General features: G+C 43.9%; 1 protein-coding gene across 3 annotated transcripts in view; it reads left to right on the top strand.

Moving 5' to 3' along the window:
- Positions 1-18233, top strand: part of LOC139408416 (Rap guanine nucleotide exchange factor (GEF) 1b) — a 71014-nt gene that overhangs the window by 19989 nt on the left and 32792 nt on the right. For all 3 annotated transcript variants that reach the window (XM_071152264.1, XM_071152265.1, XM_071152266.1), the window contains exons 2-3: positions 11847-11992; positions 14872-15050. In XM_071152264.1, coding sequence (XP_071008365.1) covers positions 11847-11992; positions 14872-15050 — 325 coding nt within the window. The remainder of the gene's footprint in view (positions 1-11846; positions 11993-14871; positions 15051-18233) is intronic.

The raw sequence follows: 18233 nt of genomic DNA, 5'->3' as shown, positions 1-18233 counted from the left end.
TAACCGGAAACAATGTTTTTTACTGCCACAAAGTTTAATTCTCAGTACACTTATCACAAAACATTATTTTTCATGTTATATCCTAGCTAGACAATAGGCTATAAAGGCCTGGGGAAAGTTGTGTGAACTTTAGGCTACTTTAGTGAACTTGTGAGGCATCAAGACAAGACATTGCGAGATACAGAGTACTAAGATATTGTTTGTCTGCCCCCCTCTTCTCTTCCTTGTGCTGATTTGGCTGCTCTTGCTCTTCACTAATGATGTGTGTTCAGTCTTCACTCTGTTGCGTTTTGAATATTCTAGCCTATTCATTGATGATAAGCTTTGTTTTACTGAAGTTGCAAGACATTGCAAGCCCAAAAATGTAAAGATACAGCATTCCATTGAAAGATACAGTTTTTAATAGGCCTAGTGCACAGTTTTGGCTGTCTGTCTGGTGGCCTACCTGCATATGCAGTTGAAGTCTGAAGTTTGCATACACCTTAGCCAAACACATTTAAACTCCGTTTTTCACAATTCCTGACATTTAATCCTCATAAAAATTCCCGGTATTAGGTCAGTTAGGATCATCACTTTATTTTAAGAATGTGAAATGTCAGAATAATAGTAGAATGATTTATTTAATATTTTATTTCTTTCATCACATTCCCAGTGGGTCAGAAGTTTACATGCACTCAATTAAATCAAATTTTATTGGTCACATACACATGGTTAGCAGATGTTAATGCGAGTGTAACGAAATGCTTGTACTTCTAGTTCCGACCATGCAGTAATATCTAACAAGTAATCTAACAATTTCACAACAACTACCTTATACACACAAGTGTAAAGGAATTAATAAGAATATGTACATATACATATATGGATGAGCGATGGCTGAACGGCATAGGCAAGATGCAGTAGATGGTATAGAGTACAGTATATACATATGAGATGAGTAACGTAGGGTATGTAAACATTATATATAAAGTGGCATTGTTTAAAGTGACTAGTGATACATTTATTACATCCAATGTTTTATTACTAAAGTGGCTAGAGATTTGAGTCAGTATGCTGGCAGCAGCCACTCAATGTTAGTGATGGCTGTTTAACAGTCTGATGGCCTTGAGATAGAAGCTGTTTTTCAGTCTCTCGGTCCTAGCTTTGATGCACCTGTACTGACCTCGCCTTCTGAATGATAGCGGGGTGAACAGGCAGTGACTCGGGTGGTTGTTGTCCTTGATTATCTTTTTGGCCTTCCTGTGACATCGGGTGGTGTAGGTGTCCTGGAGGGCAGGTAATTTGCCCCCGGTGATGCGTTGTACAGACCTCACTACCCTCTGGAGAGCCTTACGGTTGTGGGCGGAGCAGTTGCCGTACCAGGCGGCGATACAACCCGACAGGATGCTCTCGATTGTGCATCTGTAAAAGTTTTTGTTTTTGGTGACCAGACAAATTTCTCCAGCCTCCTGAGGTTGAAGAGGCGCTGCTGCGCCTTCTTCACCACGCTATCTGTGTGGGTGGACCATTTCAGTTTGTCCGTGATGTGTACGCTGAGGAACACAGTCCATACGAGAGTTGCAGTGATGGGACAAGACTGTAACTACCAATTGGATATCACGAAATCGTGGAGAAAAATAAAAAGGGGTAATAAAATAAAAGTGGAAAAAGTCAAGGGGTTTGAATACTTTCTGAAGGCACTGTAATTGACAGAGCCGGATTTCCCCCTGATAGTCACATGATAGGCGTGCTCCCCTGTCAGACTTGGGCATCTCCTCTTGTAGACATCTGCAGGCCTTATAGTTGTCATCTTTGAAACTTGAGGTTAGAGCCGAAGCATTTCAGGTTTGTCAGAAATAGATTGTATGTGGACATCACAGCCATAGAGTGACATCAAAACACCGTAACACACTTGTCCATTATAATATTATACAATGGGTAGTTCTAATCCTGGATGCTGATTGGTTAAATCCTCATTCCAGCCGGTGTCTATTCCACAGGTAGGCAAGTTGAGAACAAGTTCTCATTTACAATTGCGACCTGGCCAAGATAAAGCAAAGCAGTTCGACACATACAACAACACAGAGTTACACATGGAGTAAAACAAACATACAGTAGAAAAATAAGTCTATATACGATGTGAGCAAATGAGGTGAGATAAGGGAGGTAAAGGCAAAAAAAAAGGCCATTGTGGCGAAGTAAATACAAATAGCAAGTAAAACACTGGAATGGTAGATTTGCAGTGGAAGAATGTGCGAAGTAGAAATATAAATAATGGGGTGCAAAGGAGCTAAGTAAATAAATACAGTAGGGGAAGAGGTAGTTGTTTGGGCTAAATTATAGATGGGCTATGTACAGGTGCAGTAATCTGTGAGCTGCTCTGACAGCTGGTGCTTAAAGCTAGTGAGGAAGATAAGTGTTTCCAGTTTCAGAGATGTTTGTAGTTCGTTCCAGTCATTGGCAACAGAGAACTGGGAGGAGTGGCGGCTAAGGGAAGAATTGGTTTTGGGGGTGACCAGAGAGATATACCTGCTGGAGCACGTGCTACAGGTGGGTGCTGCTATGGTGACCAGCGAGCTGAGATAAGGGGGGACTTTACCTAGCAGGGTCTTGTAGATGACCTGGAGCCAGTGGGTTTGGCGACGAGAATGAAGTGAGGGCCAGCCAACGAGAGTGTACAGGTCGCAGTGGTGGGTAGTATATGGGGCTTTGGTGACAAAACGGATGGCACTGTGATAGACTGCATCCATTTTAATGAGTAGGGTATTGGAGGCTATTTTGTAAATGACAGTACCGAAGTCGAGGATCGGTAGGATGGTCAGTTTTACGAGGGTATGTTTGGCAGCATGGGTGAAGGATGCTTTGTTGTGAAATAGGAAGCCAATTCTAGATTTAACTTTGGATTGGAGATGTTTGATGTGAGTCTGGAAGGAGAGTTTACAGTCTAACCAGACACCTAGGTATTTGTAGTTGTCCACATATTCTAAGTCAGAACCGTCCAGAGTAGTGATGCTGGACGGGCGGGCAGGTGCAGGCAGCGATCGGTTGAAGAGCATGCATTTGGTTTTACTTGTATTTAAGAGCAGTTGGAGGCCACGGAAGGATAGAAATAGGATGATATCTATGAGGATCCCCGTGTTTAAGGCTTTGGGTTGGTACCTGGAGTTGTATGGCATTGAAGCTCATCTGGAGGGTTGTTAACACAGTGTCCAAAGAAGGGCCAGAAGTATGCAGAATGGTGTCGTCTGCGTAGAGGTGGATCAGAGAATCACCAGCAGCAAGAGCGACATCATTGATGTATACAGAGAAGAGAGTCGGCAAAAGAATTGAACCCTGTGGCACCCCCATAGAGACTGCTAGAGGTCCGGACAACAGGCCCTCTGATTTGACACACTGAACTCTATCAGAGAAGTAGTTGGTGAACCAGGCGAGGCAATAATTTGAGAAACCAAGGCTATCGAGTCTGCCGATGAGGATGTGGTGATTGACGGAGTCGAAAGCCTTGGCCAGGTCAATGAATACGACTGCACAGTATTGTTTATCGATGGCGGTTAAGATATCGTTTAGGGCCTTAAGCGTGGCTGAGGTGCACCCATGACCAGCTCTGAAACTAGATTGCATAGCGGAGAAGGTGCGGTGGGATTCGAAATGTTCGGTAATCTGTTTCTTGACTTGGCTTTCGAAGACCTTGGAAAGGCAGGGTAGGATAGATATAGGTCTGTAGCAGTTTGGGTCAAGAGTGTCCCCCCCTTTGAAGAGGGGGATGACCGTAGCAGCTTTCCAATCTTTGGGAATCTCAGACGACACGAAAGAGAGGTTGAACAGGCTAGTAATAGGGGTTGCAACATTTTCGGCAGATAATCTGGACCCTTTCTTTCTAAAATTGTCTATCCCGGCTGATTTTTAGGGGTCCAGATTTTTCAGCTCTTTCAGAACATCAGCTGACTGGATTTGGGAGAAGGAGGAATGGGGAAGGCTTGAGTGAGTTGCTGTGGGGGGTACACAGTGCTGTTGACCGGGGTAGGGGTAGCCAGGTGGAAAGCATGGCCAGCTGTAGAAAAATGCTTATTGAAATTCTCAATTATAGTGGATGTATCGGTGGTGACAGTTTCCTATCCTCAGTGTAGTGGGCAGCTGGGAGGAGGTGTTCTTATTCTCCATGGACTTTACGGTGTCCCAGAACTTTTTTGAGTTTGTGTTGCCGGAAGCAAATTTCTGCTTGAAAAAGCTAGCCATGGCTTTTCTAACTGCCTGTGTATATTGGTTTCTAACTTCCCTGAAAAGTTGCATATCACGGGGCCGTTCGATGCTAATGCAGAACGCCATAGGATGTTTTTGTGTTGGTTAAGGGCAGTCAGGTCTGGAGAGAAGCAAGGGCGATATCTGTTCCTGGTTCTAAATGTCTTGAATGGGGCATGCTTATTTAAGATGGTGAGGAAGGCATTTTTTTTTAATAACCAGGCATCCTCCACTGACGGGATGAGGTCAATATCCTTCCAGGATACCCGGGCCAGGTCGATTAGAAAGGCCTGCTCGCTGAAGTGTTTCAGGGAGCATTTGACAGTGCTGAGTGTAGGTCGCTTGACCGCTGACCCATTACCGATGCAGGCAATGAGGCAGTGATCGCTGAGATCTTGGTTGAAACAGCAGAGGTGTATTTAGAGGGCAAGTTGGTTAGGATGATATCTATGAGGGTGCCCGTGTTTACGGCTTTGGGTTGGTACCTGGTAGGTTCATTGATAATTTGTGTGAGATTGAAGGTATCAAGCTTAGATTGTAGGATGGCTGGGCTGTTAAGCATGTTCCAGTTTAGGTCACCTAGCTGCACCAGCTCTGAAGATAGATGGGGGGCAATCAGTTCACATATGGTGTTCAGAGCACAGCTTGGGGCAGAGGGTGGTCTATAACAGGCGGCAACGGTGAAATACTTGTTTTTAGAGAGGTGGGTTTTTAAAAGTAGAAATTCAAATTGTTTGGCTACAGACCTGGATAGTAGGACAGAACTCTGCAGGCTATTTCTGCAGTAGAATGCAACACTGCCCCCTTTGGCTGTTCTATCTTGTCAAAATGTTGTAGTTAGGGATGGAAATTTCAGAGTTTTTGGTGGTCTTCCTAAGCCAGGATTCAGACATGGCTAGGACATCCGGGTTGGCAGATTGTGCTAAAGCTTTATTAAACAAATTTAGGAAGGAGGCTTCTAATGTTAACATGCATGAAATCAAAGCTATTACGGTTACAGAAGTCATCATTAGAGAGCGCCTTGGGAATAGGAGTAGAGCTAGGCACGGCAGGGCCTGGATTCACCTCTACATCACCAGAGGAACAGAGGAGGTGTAGGTTAAGGGTACGGCTAAAAGCTATGAGAATTGGTTTTCTAGGACGTCCGGAACGGACAGTAAAAGGAGGTTTCTGGGGGGCGATAAAATAGCTTCAAGGTATAATATACAGACAAAGGAATGGTAGGATGTGAATACAGTGGAGGTAAACCTAGGCATTGAGTGATGATGAGAGAGATATTGTCTCTAGAAACATCATTGAAACCAGGTAATGTCATCGCATGTGTGGGTGGTCGAACTGAAAGGTTGGATAAGGTATAATGAGCAGGGCTAGAGGCTCTACAGTGAAATAAACACTAACCAGAACAGCAATGGACAAGGCATATTGACATTGAGAGGCATGCTTAGCCGAGTGATCATAAGGGTCCAGTGAGTAGTGAAGTTGGTTGGGGTCACGGCGATTCAGACGGCTAGCCGGGCCATCGGTAGCAAGCTGACAGAGGATGGAGGTCTGTTTTTAGCCACCTCGTGCGTTTCCGTCGGTAGATTAGTGGGGTTCCGTGTGGTAGAGGGGACCAACCCAATTGACAAAATAGATATACATGTAGTTATAGTGACCCAAGAAAACTGTCCGATAGACCTATTCAGATAGCAGCCGATAAGAGAGCTGACGATTAGCGGGCCGCAGTTGGGCGTTCAGGTAACGTCGCGACAGAGGGGCCAGTTGGATAACACCCTCGGGCAGATAATGTTGGTAGTCCAGTCGTGAAGGCCCGGTGGGGCTCTGCGTCGGCAGTAAAACGGGTCCGGATAGGTGATTATAGCCCAGGAGTGGCTGATGGAACTCTTCAGCTGACTAGCTCCGGAATAATTGATAATTAAACCTTTCTTCTCTATATGGGAGTGGCTGGAGAGTGCTCGGTCCCTGGAGTCCCAAAGGGGTGTGTACTGACGCCACACCCTTTAACACAATCTGACTTCCTGGCTGCCCCAGTGCTCCTTCCTGTGGCTCATTGTTCTGGACCGTGGCTCGAAACGGAAGCCCAACAGGAAAAACCCCACCAATCACTGGACAGGACCCAGTCCTCCATGATCCCTGCCAAGCCTACCCCAATATGAGGCAACACATGTATAGACATCAAAACAATGGCAATTGCATAAATCATTCACTCAGCATTCAACTTTTTTGGGGGTCTCACACGTGCCTTGAGAAGTCTTGCATTCCGTTCCATTTCTCTGTAGGTTTCTTATTTTAAACTTCACATCTGTTACTCAGTGAGGTCTTCATCTGTGACTAGAACAGCTTGAGTCTAACTGCAAATAGCAGCCTCTGTGCCGTGTGACCTGGCGGAACAATTTCAGTAATATACTTCATATATCCTGTAGGGTATCATGATACCCGTATCGCGATACTACGATAACTGATTTTCCTTGGCAAAAAGGAAAACACAAAGCAGACTAAACTCTTTGGTCCTTTAAAAACCCACTGTATGTGACATATAGTGTGCTTTAGCTTGGAAAAAGAAACATGGGATTCTGGGTGACAACATCAGGCTGCTTGTTACCAGCTTTAGGACTGTTTTCCTCAGGAAATTCAGTACGCGTCATGTTTTGTTTCTTTGCCATGATACCTCGGAGTATCGCAATACTGTTATCGTGACAACCCTAGTATCCTGAATTATAATTCATTTAGCCATGAATATCTATACTACATGTCAGGTCTAAGAATTATGTGGTACACCCATGATGGTAGCATTCCAGTTCTATCCATTTCTAAGAAGAGTAGTATGTTTATGAAGTTCTGGTGATGGCAGATGCTGCTCTCGTAACCACACTACATCTAGCTGGGTTAATTTTCAGCTGACAGACTTCCCTCCCTCGGCCTGCAACATTTCAGATCCGGGAGTACGACTGCAACAGCTGATTTATCATCTCAATAGTCAGAAATAAGAGTGTGTTTATGTGTGTAGTCTCGTTATGTCAGTCACTTAGTGAAGCTGTTATTAATGCTACTTATCGTGGGCTTTTAATTATGCATGTTTCTAAATCACTTGTATTTTTATACAGTCACACACACACACACACACACACACACACACACACACACACACACACACACACACACACACACACACACACAGAGCGAGAGAGTCTGTAGCTCCCCGAAGAAGAGAACACTCACCAGGAAGTGATCAGTAACTCTCTTAGTCATTCACCATGCATCATTTCTGCTAATATGTGCTTTGAGGAAATGAAGGGAGTCCCACTTTAAGCGGATGATTCACTCTCATTTAATCACCACCCAATCCTCTCTACTGCTTTTAGCTGATCTTCTCTCTCCATCTCTCTTCTCTGTGTTGCTCTTTCTCTCTGTTTTTTCACTTGCTCTCCTTCCCTTCTTTCAGTATATTGCTCTCGCTCGCTCTCTCTCGCTCTCTGTGTGTTTGTGAGGGCTGCTCTGTACTCTTCCCATTACTTAACAGCTGGCACTGAGACCTCTGTGACTTACTGCTGTCATTTAGCCTAGCAACCTCCAATTCTACACATACACTTCCATTGAACATTCGAGCCCGACTGATAAATCGGTTGACTGATATTATCGGCCGATGTTAGCCTTTCACAGAAATATTTGTATCTGTCTTTATTCCACAGATAAAGGGCCAATTTTATTATAAACAGTGGGGCAAAAAAAGTATTTAGTCAGCCACCAATTGTGCAAGTTCTCCCACTTAAAAAGATGAGGCCTGTCATTTTCATCATAGGTACACTTCAACTATGACAGACAAAATTAGAAAAAAAACATCCAGAAAATCACATTGTAGGATTTTTAATGAATTTATTTGCAAATTATGGTGGAAAATAAGTATTTGGTCACCTACAAACAAGCAAGATTTCTGGCTCTCACAGACCTGTAACTTCTTCTTTGAGGCTCCTCTGTCCTCCACTCGTTACCTGTATTAATGGCACCTGTTTGAACTTGTTATCAGTATAAAAGACACCTGTCCACAACCTCAAACAGTCACACTCCAAACTCCACTATGGCCAAGACCAAAGAGCTGTCAAAGGACACCAGAAACAAAATTGTAGACCTGCACCAGTCTGGGAAGATTGAATCTGCAATAGATAAGCAGCTTGGTTTGAAGAAATCAACTGTGGGAGCAATTATTAGGAAATGGAAGACATACAAGACCACTGATAATCTCCCTCGATCTGGGGCTCCACGCAAGATCTCACCCCGTGGGTGAAAATAGTGCCCCCTAGTTTCAAGAGGTTATTAAACTACAGATGACGTCGGAAGTTTACATACACTTAGGTTGGAGTCATTAAAACTTATTTTCAACCACTCCACAAATTTCTTGTCCTAACTGACTTGCCAAAACTATACTTTGTTAACATCTACTTTGTGCATGACAAATTTGCATCATAATTTTTCCAACATTTGTTTACAGACAGATTATTTCACTTATAATTAATTCACTGTATCACAATTCCAGTGGGTCAGAAGTTTACATACACTAAGTTGACTGTGCCTTTAAACAGCTTGGAAATTCCAGAAAATTATGTTGTGGTTTTAGAAGCTTCTAAAAGGCTTATTGACATAATTTGAGTCAATTGGAGGTGTACCTGTGGATGTATTTCAAGGCCTACCTTCAAACTCAGGCCTCTTTGCTTGATATCATATAATATAATGATGATAATATATAATTCATGCCTTACCTTTGAAGAGCTTCTTCTGTTGGCACACCAATATGTCCCATAAACATGAAAAATTGTCCTTTTTGTTTGATTTATTCCGTCGTTATTTCTCCAAAATGTCAATTTATTTGGCGCGTTTGAGCCAGAAAAACACTGGTTCCAACTCGCGCAACATGACTACAAAATATCTAATACGTTACCTGTAATCTTTGTCCAAACATTTCAAACAACTTTCCTAATACAACTTTTGATATTTTTTTAACGTAAATAATCAATATAATTTAAGACTGGATAAACTGCGTTCAATACTGGATGAAAACAAAGTGGAGCGAGCTTTCAGGTCGTGCGCCCCAACCACAACAGTACACTAGACTCAACCCTCATTCTGAACAGCCCTACTTCTTCATTTCTCAAAGGAAAAACATAAACCAATTTCTAAAGAATGTTGAAATCCAGTGGAAGCGATAGGAACTGCAAGCAAGTGCCTTACAAATCTAGATCCACATTGATAACACTTTCACCTCAAAAAAAAACTTTTCCTGGATGGTTTGTCTTCTGGGTTTTGCCTGCCAAATAAGTTATATTATACTCAGACATCATTAAAACAGTTTTAGTGTTTTCTATCCAAATCTACTAATAATATGCATATTCCAGCTTCTAGGCCTGAGTAGCAGGCAGTTTACTTTGGGCACACTTTTCATCCGGACGTGAAAATACCGCCCCCTTACAGACTGTAGGCAATTAAGGTCACAGTTATGAAAACTTAGGACACTAAAGAGGCCTTTCTACAGACTCTGAAAAACACCAAAAGAAAGATGCCCAGGGTCCCTGCTCATCTGCGTGAATGTGCCTTAGGCATGCTGCAAGGAGGCATGAGGACTGTAGATGTGGCCAGAGCAATAAATTGCAATGTCCGTACTGTGAGACGCCTAAGACAAAGCGGACAGCTGATCATCCTCACAGTGGCAGACCACGTGTAACAACACCTGCACAGGATCGGTACATCCGAACATCACACCTGTGGGACAGGTACAGAATGGCGGCAACAACAACTGCCCGAGTTACACCAGGAACGCACAATCCCTCCATCAGTGCTCAGACTGTCCGCAATAGGCTGAGGCTGGACTGAAGGCTTGTAGGCCTGTTGTAAGGCAGGTCCTCACCAGACATCACCGGCAACGACGTCGCCCATGGGCACAAACCCACCGTCGCTAGACCAGACAGGACTGGCAAAAAGTGCTCTTCACCGACGAGTCACGGTTTAGTCTCACCAGGGGTGATGGTCGGATTCGCATTTATTGTCGAAGGAATGAGCGTTACACTGAGGCCTGTACTCTGGAGCGGTTCTACTGTAGAATAGGCTGTGCTGCAGCAAATGTAGGGCCAACCTGTCACAAGAAAACAAGTTCCCATGATGAGATGATAGGTCTACATGCATTGTGAACTGCGCTCCATACTGAAATGGGCTGTCTGTCCCCAGCCTGAACGTTGATGATTGATAATGTAGAGAGAAGGCCGTAGAGAAGCCACATTTAGACATTGCGTATAATTTAACAGTTCCATTTCACGTCATGCTGTTCATACAAATCATTTTGTATAATTTATCGGCTTCTTGCAGTTATTTGTCCCGGGACAAGGGAGTGGTTTTGGGCGGTAAATCTCGATAACCGATTTCCTGCCATTCAACCCTGGAATGCTTGTGTTTTTTGTTGTTGACTGAAGGAAAAAGAGACGACACACTGAATGGAGGCCTGTGTTGTTTTACCCTAGTGGTTCTGCAGTGATGGTCCACAGCCAGATGTCTGTCACTACCATAGAAGTCAAGTCTGGATCTATTAATATGGTCACTACATTGTACAGGGGATTACATCAGCTAAAAGAGCAGCTCTGTCTAGCCTCCATCTCTTTCTCTTTCTCTCTCTCCTGTCTCTCTTCTCTCATTCATTCTCTCGTTCTCTCTTTTATAACAGGGCTATTTAGTATTTATCTCCTACCTCTGTCTGTGTGTGTACAGCGCAGAGATGGAGTTAGAGGGAGGGGGGAGGTTCTCCAGGGAGGAGAGTAACGTGGAGCACTCTCTTCTCTCCCAAATATCTTCAACACTCCGGCAGCGGCTTGGGGAAACTCCGCTGAATGACTCTGCTATTATGAAGCTGCTGGCAATTATGCAACATAAAGTGATTTTCATCGCTCCATCTCTTCTCCCACTAACCAGCCTATTCTCAATGGACAGTGGCGATTGGAGTGTGTGTGCATGTTTTTGTGTGTGTCTATCTGTCAGCTCCTGTATGCGTGTGTGTCTGCGCCCACGTATATATGTGTGTGTGTGTGTGTGTGTGTGTACTCCCGATCTGCCTGGCCTATCAGAGATGGGAGCGACCAGCAGCAATGTTATCAGCCGAGGGAAGTCTGTGGACAGACAGTGGAAATGAGAATGTGATAAGACCTGATAGCATCTCTGTTGCACCCTCAGCTGAACACAGACAGATAGGCCTACACTGCCTGCTGGGCCAATGCTAGTACAACCGCTAGGACCTTCTGCACTGACAGAAACACTGCTACCGCAATGCCATTTTGTCAGGGTTGTGATCATTTGATTGGCACTGTCTCTTATTGATCTCCCTCAGACTCTTATGGTTTTTCTATTTTAGCCTGGGCTGTGTTCATTAGGGTAAAGCATTAGACATTTTAGCGTTTCTCCCCATTTCTGTCTGTTTCAAAACGTTTCCTTTCATTTTGTGCTGGGTTTTTCCATGGTTTTTGCTTTAGCCTACTTCTCTGACATTCACTGTGGTGCCAAAGTCCTACATATCTACCAGGCTACTTCTATTTCCCCTCTCTGCCATTCTTTCTCCTCTGACTGACGTCTTATCTCTCTCTTCCTCTCCTCCTCAGATTCGCAGCGCTCCCACCTCTCCTCCTTCACCATGAAGCTGATGGACAAGTTCCACTCTCCCAAGATCAAGAGGACGCCATCAAAGAAGGGCAAGCAGTTGCAGGTCGAACCTGTGGTCAAGAGCCAAGAGAAACCCGTCAACAAGGTGTGTGTGTGTGTAGAATCGTCTAGAGGTCGACCGATTAATCGAAATGGCCGATTAATTGGGGCCGATTTCAAGTTTTCATAACAATCGTAAATTTGTATTTTTGGACGCCGATTTGACAGATTTTTTTTTTTTTTTACACCTTTATTTAACTAGGCAAGTCAGTTAAGAAAATATTCTTATTTTCAATGACGGCCTAGGTACAGTGAGTTAACTGCCTTGTTCAGGGGCAGAACGACATATTTTTACCTTGTCAGCTCGGGGATTCAGTCTTGCAACCTTACAGTTAACTAGTCCAATGCTCTAACCACCTGCCTCACGAGGAGCCCACCTGTTACGCGAATGCAGTAAGAAGCCAAGGTAAGTTGCTAGCTAGCATTAAACTTATCTTATAAAAAACCTTCAATCAATCATAATCACTAATCACTAATATCATCAACACATGGTTGATGATATTACTAGTGTTATAATCGATGCGGTGCGCGTTCGTGAAAAAGGACTGTCGTTGCTCCAACATGTACCTAACCATAAACGTCAATGCCTTTCTTAAAATCAATACACAGAAGTATATACACTGCTCAAAAAAATAAAGGGAACACTTAAACAACACAATGTAACTCCAAGTCAATCACACTTCTGTGAAATCAAACTGTCCACTTAGGAAGCAACACTGATTGACAATAAATTTCACATGCTGTTGTGCAAATGAAATAGATAACAGGTAGAAATTATAGGCAATTAGCAGGACACCCCCAATAAAGGAGTGGTTCTGCAGGTGGTGACCACAGACCACTTCTCAGTTCCTATGCTTCCTGGCTGATGTTTTGGTCACTTTTGAATGCTGGTGGTGCTTTCACTCTAGCGGTAGCATGAGACGGAGTCTACAACCCACACAAGTGGCTCAGGTAGTGCAGCTCATCCAGGATGGAACATCAATGCGAGCTGTGGCAAGAAGGTTTGCTGTGTCTGTAAGCGTAGTGTCCAGAGCATGGAGACGCTACCAGGAGACAGGCCAGTACATCAGGAGACGTGGAGGAGTCCGTAGGAGGGCAACAACCCAGCAGCAGGACCGCTACCTCCGCCTTTGTACAAGGAGGAGCAGGAGGAGCACTGCCAGTGCCCTGCAAAATGACCTCCAGCAGGCCACAAATGTGCATGCGTCTGCTCAAACGGTCAGAAACAGACTCCATGAGGGTGGTATGAGGGCCCGACGTCCACAGGTGGGGGTTGTGCTTACAGCCCAACACTGTGTAGAAAACACCAAGATTGGCAAATTCACCACTGGTGCCCTGTGCTCTTCACAGATGAAAGCAGGTTCACACTGAGCACGTGACAGACGTGACAGTCTGGAGACGCCATGGAGAACGTTCTGCTGCCTGCAACATCCTCCAGCATGACCGGTTTTGCGGTGGGTCAGTCATGGTGTGGGGTGGCATTTCTTTGGGGGGCCGCACAGCCCTCCATGTGCTCGCCAGAGGTAGCCTGACTGCCATTAGGTACCGAGATGAAATCCTCAGACCCCTTGTGAGACCATATCCTGGTGCGGTTGGCCCTGGGTTCCTCCGAATGCAAGACAATGCTAGACCTCATGTGGCTGGAGTGTGTCAGCAGTTCCTGCAAGAGGAAGGCATTGATGCTATGGACTGGCCCACCCGTTCCCCAGACCTCAATCTAATTGAGCACATCTGGGACATCATGTCTCACACCATCCACCAACGCCACTTTGCACCACAGACTGTCCAGAAGTTGGCAGATGCTTTAGTACGGGTCTGGGAGGAGATTCCTCAGGAGACCATCCGCCACCTCATCAGGAGCATGCCCAGGCGTTGTAGGGAGGTCATACAGGCACGTGGAGGCCACACACACTACTGACTGAGCCTCATTTTGTATTGTTTTAAGGACATTACATCAAAGTTGGATCAGCCTGTAGTGTGGTTTTCCACTTTAATTTTGAGTGTGACTCCAAATCCAGACCTCCATGGGTTGATAAATTTGATTTCCATTGATCATTTTTGTGTGATTTTGTTGTCAGCACATTCAACTACAGTGCCTTGCGAAAGTATTCGGCCCCCTTGAACTTTGCGACCTTTTGCCACATTTCAGGCTTCAAACATAAAGATATAAAACTGTATTTCTTTGTGAAGAGAAGGAGGCCCCCGGGTGATGGACCATTCTTGATACACACGGGAAACTGTTGAGCGTGAACCCAGGAGTGTTGCAGTTCTTGACACACTCAAACCAGTGTGCCTGGCACCTACTACCATACCCTGTTCAAAGGCACTTAAATATTTTATCTTGTCTGTTCACCCTCTGAATGGCACACATACACAATCCATGTCTCAATTGTCTCAAGGCTTAAAAATACACAATCCATGTCTCCTCCCATTCATCTACACTGATTTGAAGTGGATTTAACAAGTGAAATCAATAAGGGATAACAGCTTTCACCTGGATTCACCTGATGTTCCTAATGTTTTGTACACTCAGTGTATGTAGGATCTTAATTTTAGACAGGAAAATAATCCAACAGCAACGTGAAATGTGGATTATAATTAATATATAAATATTTTTTTAGATTTTTGGACCATGCTAAATTACAATGTTGTTTTCGTCAAAGGGTGTGCTTTAATTTTAACGGAGCTCTCTTTGGAAATGGCATTTTCTCCATCCAGCAATTATTATGTCAAATATTGATTTCCTCCGAGCTTACCATGTTTCATTGTGTTCATTAGGGCTATTTTGCAACAGAAAACGACTGAGCGTATCTCATTGGACAAGTTCAAATAGTACCTCCCCGTTTCACTCTGTTTCCATCCTTTTGTTGCCTACTGAACACAACCCAAGCTGAAAATGTAATTCTATTTCTTTCTGTTCTGTAGAAGGTGAGTCGGCTGGAGGAGCAGGAGAAGGAGGTGGTGAGCGCGCTGCGCTACTTCAAGACCATCGTGGACAAGATGGTGGTGGAGAAGAAGGTGCTGGAGATGCTGCCTGGCTCGGCCAGCAAGGTGCTGGAGGCTATTCTACCTCTGGTGCAGGTGGAGGCCCGGATAACACACAAGTACGTGGGCTGAGACGGGACAGGAGAAAGGCTAGTGTTCAAGATGGTATGTGCAATACCACTCAAAAAGTTTGGACACACCTACTCATTCAAGGGTTTTTCTTTATTTGTATTATTTTCTACATTGTAGAATAATTGTGAAGACATCAAAACTATGGAATAACACATATGGAATCATGTGGTAACCCCCAAAAAAGTGTTAAACAAATCAAAATATACTTTAGATTTTAGATTCTTCAAAGTAGCCACCCTTTGCCTTGATGACAGCTTTGCACACTTGGCATTCTCTCAACCAGCTTCATGAGGGTGTCACCTGGAATGCATTTCAATTAACAGGTGTGCCTTGTTAAAAGTTTATTTGAGTTTGAGCCAATCAGTTGTGTTAAGGTAGGGGTGGTATACAGAAGATGGCCCTATTTGGTATAAGACCAAGAACCGCTCAAATAAGCAAAGAGAAACGATGGTCAGTCAATCCGGAAAATTTCAAGAACTTTTAACATTTCTTCAAGTGCAGTCGCAAAAACCATCAATAGATGAGCAGATGATGGTGTGTAAGTAGTGATGCTGGTGTGCAAAAGAGCAGCAAAGTAAATAAAAACAATATGGGGATGTGGTAGGTAGATTGGGTAGGCTATTTACAGATGGACTATGCACAGCTGCAGCGATCGGTTAGCTGCTCAGAGAGCTGATGTTTAAAGTTAGCAAGGAAAATGTAAGTCTCCAACTTCAATGATTTTTGCAATTTGTTCCAGTCACTGGCAGCAGAGAACTGGAAGGAAAGGCAGCCAAAGGAGGTGTTGGTGAGCTGAGATAAGGCACAGCTTTACCTAGCATAGACTTCTAGATGACCTGGAGCCAGTGGGTCTGGCGACGAATATGTAGCGAGGGCCAGCCGACTAGAGCATACAGGTCGCAGTGGTGGGTGGTATAAGGCGCTTTGGTAACAAAACGGATGGCACTGTGATAGACTGCATCCAATTTGCTGAGTAGAGTATTGGAAGCTATTTTGTAGATGACATCGCCTAAGTCGAGGATCGGTAGGATAGTCAGTTTTACTAGGGTAAGTTTGGCGGCGTGAGTGAAGGAGGCTTTGTTGCGAAATAGGAATCCGATTCTTGATTTGATTTTGGATTGGAGATGTTTGATATGAGTCTGGAAGGAGAGTTTACAGTCTAGCCAGACACCTAGGTATTTGTAGTTGTCCACATATTCTAGGTCAGAAAGAGGAGACCGCGTGAATCAGGCCTTCATGGTCGAATTGCTGCAAAGGAACCACTACTAAAGGACACCAATAATAAGAAGAGACTTGCTTCGGCCAAGAAACACGAGTAATGAACATTAGACCGGTGGAAATTTGTCCTTTTGTTCTGATGAGTCTAAATTTAATTTTTTTGGTTCCAACCGCCGTGTCTTTGTGAGACATAGAGTAGGTGAATGGATGATATCCACGTGTGGTTCCAACCATGAAGCATGGTGTGGGGGGCTTTGCTGGTGACACTGTCTGATTCATTTTGAATTTAAGGCACAATTAACCAGCATGGCTACCACAGAATTCTGCAGCAATACGCTATCCCATCTGGTTTGCACATAGTGGGATGATCACTTATTTTTCAACAGGACAATGACCCAAAACACACCTCCAGGCTGTGTAAGGGCTATTTGACCAAGAAGGAGAGTGATGGAGTGCTGCATCAGATGACCTGGCCTGCGCAATCACCTGACCTCAACCCAATTGAAATGGATTGGGATCAGTTGGACCGCGGAGTGAAGGAAAAGCAGTCGACACGTGCTCAGCATATTTGGGAACTCTGTCAAGACGGTTGGAAAAGCATTCCAGGTGAAGCTGGTTGAGAGAATGTCAAGAGTGTGCAAAGCTGTCATCAAGGCAAAGGGTGGCTACTTTGAAAAATCTAAAGTAAATTTTGATTTGTTTTACACTTCTTTTGTTTTTTTGTTACTTCATGATTCCAAATGTGTTATTTCACAATTTTGATGTCTTCACTATTATTCTACAATGTGTAAAATAGTACAAATAAAGAAAAACCCTTGAATGAGCAGTTGTGTCCAAACTTTTGACTGGGTACTATAGGTCAAAGGAAATGGGCTTTGGTTAGTATTCAGCATTGATGAGGGATCTTTGGCCCAGTATATGATCATACCATATTTTGTTTTTATTTTGTTGAGGTTTTTTTGTTACCAAATTTCTATTCACTTTGTTGTTTGTTTGTTGTGTCATATATATACAATTTTGAGCATTTAGGAGAGACCGTTGGTCATTCCTTACATATTGTTACCCAGTCATAGCCTAGGCATGTTGCCCCTTAGTGAGATGGGCTGCGTACTACATTCTCACAGAATGTTCTTGCTGTTTTGCCACAAAATAATGTAAACAAATGGTGTCTCCATTCCCCAAGACGTTATGTAACAACCTCATTGAAGTGGTTGGATCATCAACTGCTATCTAGCTGCTTTTGATGTGTCCTGTTGGAACGTTGCTCAAAAAGGAGAACGGATGTTGTGACATCATCAGGAGCTACACTTGGTGACATCATAGTGAGACATAATCACCTCAGGCTTCCTGGAGTTTTCAGTGTGTGTGTTCATCTCGTGTGCTCTGGTATTTCATATCTGGAAAGAGCTCCTGTTATTCTGACTGAGTTAATGTTTACCTATTTATTCAGCACTGTCAACACTTTTTTATGAGCCACACGCTTCTTCTTATCCACTCGTGCAACAAAGTGTATCGATAGGCTTGTTTTGTTATTATTATTATTATTGTGTCTTTTTTAATATCAAGGAATATTTCCCGTTCTTTGGTCATAGGAGTAACAAATAATGAAGTGCTAACTCGAGTTTCGCCACCAAAAGGTTGGTGACAACCGTCCCAGATCACAACCCGCCTCAGGGACTTGAGTCCTACCCCTCTGCTTCTGGAACCACCTGGGTCCAGTGCCTGTATTCATAAAGTGTATTAGACTAGGATCAGGTCCCCACTGTCCATGTTATCTTATTCAATGTGATCTAGAAATCAAATCTGATCCTAGATCAGCTGCACTTCTACTTTGAGAGGCTTTATTATGACTCCAGTTGTTATTGCTGAATGGTATTTTGCTTGGCTGTCTCCTCTTGCCCACTTAGTTTGTTCATTGTGGCCACGAGCCTTAGCCCCGGTCTTAGGCTCCA

The sequence above is a fragment of the Oncorhynchus clarkii genome, chromosome 5 (assembly GCF_045791955.1).
Source record: "Oncorhynchus clarkii lewisi isolate Uvic-CL-2024 chromosome 5, UVic_Ocla_1.0, whole genome shotgun sequence".
NCBI classification, from domain to species: domain Eukaryota; kingdom Metazoa; phylum Chordata; class Actinopteri; order Salmoniformes; family Salmonidae; genus Oncorhynchus; species Oncorhynchus clarkii.
The sequence above is the reverse complement of the archived record's forward strand: the minus strand, read 5'-3'. Positions and strand labels throughout refer to the sequence as shown.